Source organism: Phoenix dactylifera, chromosome 10 (genome assembly GCF_051530095.1).
Source record: "Phoenix dactylifera cultivar Ajwa chromosome 10, Ajwa_hap1_PhDact_Kaust_v1.1, whole genome shotgun sequence".
Classification (NCBI taxonomy): Eukaryota; Viridiplantae; Streptophyta; class Magnoliopsida; order Arecales; family Arecaceae; genus Phoenix; species Phoenix dactylifera.
The window spans coordinates 30,174,370-30,180,609 of record NC_143199.1 but is presented as its reverse complement, the minus strand read 5'-3'; the positions used below and the strand labels follow the sequence as shown (position 1 = coordinate 30,180,609).

The 6,240-nt window shown below is 37.5% G+C and overlaps 1 protein-coding gene across 1 annotated transcript; it reads left to right on the top strand.

Moving 5' to 3' along the window:
* The first annotated feature begins 1,949 nt into the window (after window positions 1-1,949).
* LOC103698249 (E3 ubiquitin-protein ligase RMA1H1-like) lies at window positions 1,950-5,936 on the top strand. Its single transcript, XM_008780243.6, has 2 exons — window positions 1,950-2,118; window positions 4,793-5,936. Exon 2 carries the CDS (start codon window positions 4,835-4,837, stop codon window positions 5,606-5,608), a length of 774 nt encoding a protein of 257 aa, XP_008778465.4. The 5' UTR covers window positions 1,950-2,118; window positions 4,793-4,834; the 3' UTR covers window positions 5,609-5,936.
* The last annotated feature ends 304 nt before the right edge of the window (window positions 5,937-6,240 follow it).

Below are 6,240 nucleotides of genomic sequence, written 5' to 3'. Positions count from 1 at the left end.
TTCTTCTTTAATTTTTTTATTTTTATGGTAGGGAATTATTATTTTTTTCTTCTTCATTTAATTAAAATTCATTTGTGGTTGCGTTTGGACATGGGAATTATCTTTTTCCATCTAACAAACCATGGCATCTAAAAAATACTAAAATTCATTTGTGGTTGCGTGACATGGGAATTATCTATTTTCATCCATCAAACCATGGCATCCAAACAGGTACTTGTCCTAAAAGTTAAGCATTTAAAGATGGTCGTTGCATCTTAAATGCATTGTCCGTATTCCTTGCCCACATAAAACACTCAAGAATCCGTGGCCCAGAAACTCTCAAACGACAAGTTCGTAGATATGCTCCCCTGTCGGTGAATCCATCTCGAGAACAGTTGTTTCTAGGGAAAATGTAGCTCGAAAAGGTTAAAATGCCCAAATATTTAGCGCCAATCCGCACACATGAACACTCGCGTTACATTGACAAAGACACCCCTCTTTTCAGAAAATGCTCTTTTTCTATCCTTCTTTTCACCGGACTCACTGCATAAAACCAATATTGCTGAAACATAATTTTCTTGTTACATCGTGTTCCTAATTCACACACTTTATTTTCTGATGTTGGTGATGTGTTTCCACAATATAACCATGCGGGCTGTAATTAGTTTCACATTGGTTACTTGCTTAAGAGATTTTGGGTACTTATATAGGACTAAATAATAAAAAAAACTTTTCGATTAATTTTTTTGAGTGAAATTTTGAGTTATTACAAATAGTATCAGAGCAGATCCATTCTATAACTTATATAAACTAAAGAACACTATATTGATTCATTGAGACTGACCACGGACCGATCGTAGTACTTCTGATGAGATTTAAATAGATTTGGACTCTTAGCTTGACGAGTACATAAGTGCTTAAACAAAAAGAGTATGTGAGAATTCATGCAATTATCGTATGACACTTAAAAATTTTAGTTTTCTACTCTTGCTTCTAAGATAGCCTACCGAATAAGTACCATAAGTAGAACATTAAAAAGCTAGGAAGAGCGTATCAGAAAGAATTTGAATGAATGTAGTTGTATTATATATATACTAAAAAATATCTAACTTTTAGCCAAGCTTTCAGAAAGTTCAGCTCGTTCATAAAAACCATTTATATGGTATTTAGGACTTGTTTTCGCAGGAAGCATTTTTTCTTATAGAAATATAATTTTTAAAAAGCAAATTTTTGGAAAGAGGATGCCTGAAAAAGTACTTTTAGCATGTTTGGTTGACCATGGAAATGTGACAGATTTTTAGAGTGCTTATATTTGATTGACCATCCACTTTTCTGAAAAAGTTATGTGTAATTTCTATTATACCCTTAATCAAAATTCGGTCTTTAACGTTTTGGATCAAATAAGGATCATTGATTTAATGCTGAAAAGCCTTTTTGGGAAGAAATAAAAATGTTTCGATTTCCGGCTAACGGAAAAGTAACTTTTCCATATTTCTTATTGAAAAGACTTTTCTATGAAACGTAGAAATCATATTTTCATGAAAATACAACTTTTCCGTCTCTCTATTTTAAAAACTCTAGCTAAATAAGCGGCATTTTTTTACTTTTCCATTGACCATACTTTTCTCCATTCTTTTTTCGTGAACCAAACGAGTTTTTAAAAATTTTACTTTTATATACTTGCTTCTAAAGCAGCCTACCAAATAAATAGTTGAATATTAGAAAACTAGGTAGAGCATACAAGAAAAAATTTAAATAAATATATTGTATATATATTAAAAATTATCTAATTTTAGCCAAGCTTCCACGAAACTCAGCTCGTTCATAAAAAAAAAAAAAATCCATTGCACTCGGCAGGCGTGGAATTGTAAAAAAGTCATGATAAGCAACTCGCGAAAAAAAAAAATCATAATAAGCAACTCGCATTAAAATAGTCATAATAAGCAAGTTCCCCGTGGTTAAATTAAAACCGGTTGGCCTATAAATAGGAAGGAGAAGGGTCTCCGCTGCTCCGCCCATCGCTCGCTCTTCGCCGTCGCCGGAGCTATTCGCGCCGCCTTCTTCCGGACGCCCATAAGAGCTATCCATTGAAGAACAGAGAGGGAGAGAGAAAGAGAGAGATTAGCTGTTGCCAAATCGGTATGTTAATTGTTATTCGAAGTCTGTGTTTCTCTTTTTTTCGTTCTTTGAGCTTTAATGGGAAACCCGTTCCGATCGTCAGGAAGTTTGGGATTTTGATCCCAAAATGGATTAATGTTTGTAGTTTTGAATGGCTCATTGGGTCAATCGCCAGAAATAGAAGAGAGCACAGAGAATCAAAAGATGGAACTTTCATTGAATCGTTTTGAGATTTGATTCTCGAGTGCTAGGTTGCTTTTCTTCGAGTCACTCGTAAATTAGTAACTAGGATTTGGTTTGAAGGGATTCATTCCCTGTTCCATTGCTCGTCCATGATATTTGCGTTAGATCTAGGGATTTTGATTGCAGCAATCGAGATTTAGCCGGCAAGGACAGACGGGAAGATAAGATAGAAGTTTTTATTAATACTTCCATCCAAAAAAAATGTTTTTTGTTTATTTTATTTCTCTTTTCACTTAATCTCTAGAAACTGTCGGTCATTCGTGTCTTCTTTCCCTCTTCCACAAAATCTTTGCGACCATGTCACCCTCACCTATCCCTGGATTTTTTTTTTGATTTTTTCACCCTTTTTGGAATTAGTTGAGTTTTTCTCCCCCATTTTGGTCTGGTTATCACTTTGACTGTTCTATATCTGCTTTCCTTTTTCGCCCTGTTACAGTTTATTTCTCTGGATAACTGGCCAAGAACCTACCAATTTTTACTCGCAACATGCTCAAAACCGGAGATTTTCATCTTTTCGGATATGCCTGGGTCCTTTTTTCCCCCCATATATGGATGGATTCTATACACTCTTCTTCTTTTTCACAGAAGAACAACATTTTTGGCATTGAATGCTATATAAATTGAATTAGCTTGATCTTTTAGATATGGACGTGTGATCGTCTGAAGGACATTTCAAGTCCTTTTTATAGAATATATCCTCTGAATACTAGTAATTCTTTTTAATATCTTTTGCTTCTCTTTTTTTTAATTTTTAAATATAGTAGAGGGTCAGCTACTAGCCACCCATTTTGTTGTGCTCGGTATACCAACCCAGAATCTTATAAATCCACCTTCTACATTTGTCTGACCAACTATTGAGCCTTATCCAAGTTAAATTGGGGTTTGACTTTATTAGCCATTCTTCTGCCATCTGTTCTTCATGCTGTTCGTTCGGTACGGCTTGAACTTATCTTAAATAGTTTTAAAATATTAATAAATGCATATTAGTTATGTGGTTTCAAATCTTACGATGAAGGAATGTAAAATTATCAACTTCAATCAGGCAATGAATCATCAGGTGAATTATTCTTATGTTTGTCTTTTTTTCAATCAAGTTCTTGTTGCTTGTTACCCTCAAAATTTTAAAAAAAAAAAGTTCTTGTTGCTTGTCTCCATTATACATAGCGCGCTGTCAATGCTCCATCCTATTGGAAAAAGAAAGGGTAATTGAAAAGGAAGAGTTTGTTCTTCTTGTGGCCCCCAGTGGCATATACAGACTTCCTAATGTTGCCATCAGGCACCTCTCTATCTTAGTCTATTATTGATCCATTCACTTGATATTGGACATGAGAGGAGATGCCTCTGAACTCATATCACGTATGCTAATGCTAATCTCTGCTTCTTGTTTGATGAAAGTAGTACAATCCTCACAATTAGGATTAAAGTAGTAGCTGTATTCGAAAACTTATGCTCATTCGTTGTTATTTTTACTGAAAGGCATATCTGGATGTATTCAATATTTTGAATTCTTTCTTACTCTAGCTCACTTGTCTGCTTGATAAGAACTCTACATTTTCAACCAGCAATACATTAAAAAAAGAAAAATATAAAGACACATGAAAAGAGAGTCTATAGAAAATAAGGTTTTATTTTAGGCAAAAGGATGCCTAGATCTCTATATCAAAAAAGTTGCTTTTCATGAAGTTCAAGATGTTAGATTGGTAAGTTCCCTTTCAGCTACGGCAACAATGAAGTCTTGGAAGGAACAACACAGTGATAAATCTCTAGGAAGACTCAGATTTAATCATTTCCTGTGAAATTCTATTGTAGCGTTGATTATTCAAAACGACGATGAGAGACCACTTTATCCTTACCCTTTCATTATCTCATGGAATATATATATATTTGTTCACTGAATTGAGCAAACAATTCTCAATTAGTAGTGCACTCCACCTTTGGTTGAACTGAGCTTGCCTCTCATTCTTTTCTTGCCATGGCTGTGCTTTTAATAGTTTGTTCGAGGGGGAATTGATTATCTATACTCTTTGGGATTATACATAGTTTTGCGGAGCAGGAGACATGGAAACTTATCTATATTACACCAATCTTTTTGTTTGGCACTGGCATGCAAAAAAACACAGCTTTCTTCTTCACGCTAAACCCTTAGTTTGACAAAATTTGGCTCCATTCTTTTGAACTCGTCTTTTTCTACTAGCAGTCTTAAGCCAAACCTTCCATCTGTAAGACAATGTCATCCCCTGAACCTACGCATAGAAATTAGAAAATCTACCACCTTATGTGGTCCTTGTTTGAATTTTATCCTTATGGTCATGGGCACCTTGTAAGGTGTGCCAATCTTTGGCCATATTTATATCGCCCTGTTTGAAAACATAACTCGAATGACACACTGCTTTAGAAAAACTGTCGCAGTACTTGAAAGACTCAAGTTTCCCTGCTACCTTTCATTTGACAGGCTGCTCTCAATTGCCAAATACTAGAGTGTGCTCAAGAGTACATGGAGGTAGAAGGGACTGTGCAGGGATATATTGAGGAATCTGAGGTTGAGAAAGGGCCATCAAAGAAGTGCAGCATGGATGCTCATTCACCTTCTGCGAATGGCTGCTTCGATTGCAACATTTGTCTGGACTCTGCAGCTGAACCAGTTGTCACCCTTTGTGGCCACCTCTACTGCTGGCCCTGCATCTACAAGTGGCTGCTGGTCCAGATTACTTCCCTTCAGCAGTGCCCTGTCTGCAAGGCCCCGCTTTCGGAGGATACCCTTGTCCCACTCTATGGCCGGGGTCTCAGTACCAAAGAAGGATCTCAGCAGAGCCTCAACATCCCCCATCGGCGCTCCATTTACGGGGGTCATGCTCTGACTGCTTCAGTAATTGATCCCCAGTCCCCTCGTGATCATGAGGAGGAATATTTTGATATCCATCCACTGATGCCCCAGCCACAACTTCCGCATCACCATCGCCACCAACGATACCATCCTTACTATAGTGGTCTTGGTAACAGTTTCATGTCAGCACCTTCATCGCTGCTGGCAGCACCAGTCTTCCATTCGACTGCAGGTGGTGTGCTCTTGGAGTTAGCTGCTGCTGTCTTTCCATGGATGTTTAGGAATCATGAGGCTGGACTGTATCACGGGAGCTGCCCGTATGATTTAACAGCAAGCACGAACAGTCCTAGGCTGAGGAGGCAGCAGATGCAGGTGGAGAGCTCGCTGCACGAGTTATGGCTCTTCCTCTTCTGCTGTGCAGCTCTATTCCTGTTCTTGTTATGAAGGACTACAAGCCCCCATACTTCATCTATGGGGATAAAGACTGGCATCTAAAAGTTGGGCCAAAGCATTTCTGGAGAAGGTAATAATTAGTTGTTGCAAGAGGAGGCACATTGGTAGTGAGACGTTGGAGCCGGAGTCAACTTCATGTCCCCTTGACAAATCACAGTTTGTATTGCCAGAATATGTAAATATACAACCCAATCCTTGTTACCCGTATCGTTGTGAAATATCGATGTAAAGGTTTCACTCACTCGCAGTCCACAGTTTGTATTCTAAGCCAGAATATGTAAATATACAATCCAGTCCTTGTTACTAAAGGTTTTGCTCACTCCTAAGTCTCTGGGAACTTTGTTGTCAACATTGCATTTACTGTTGGAAATTGGTTTAGGATTTGATGAGGAATCTGATGGCCTCCTTTTCTCTGTGTTTCACTTGCTATACGAGTTCCTTCGACTGTTGGCTGAATGTTGCGACAAGGGCTGCATCAGATGTGAAAATGACTGTAGGTTCCAATCCAATGATGAGACTCAATCAATTATCATGTTAACATTTTGAAAGGACCATTGAAAGATCAGTTAATCTGGTCTGAACTTTTTTTAATTTCTTTTTCCCCAGAATCATCTGTAACTTTT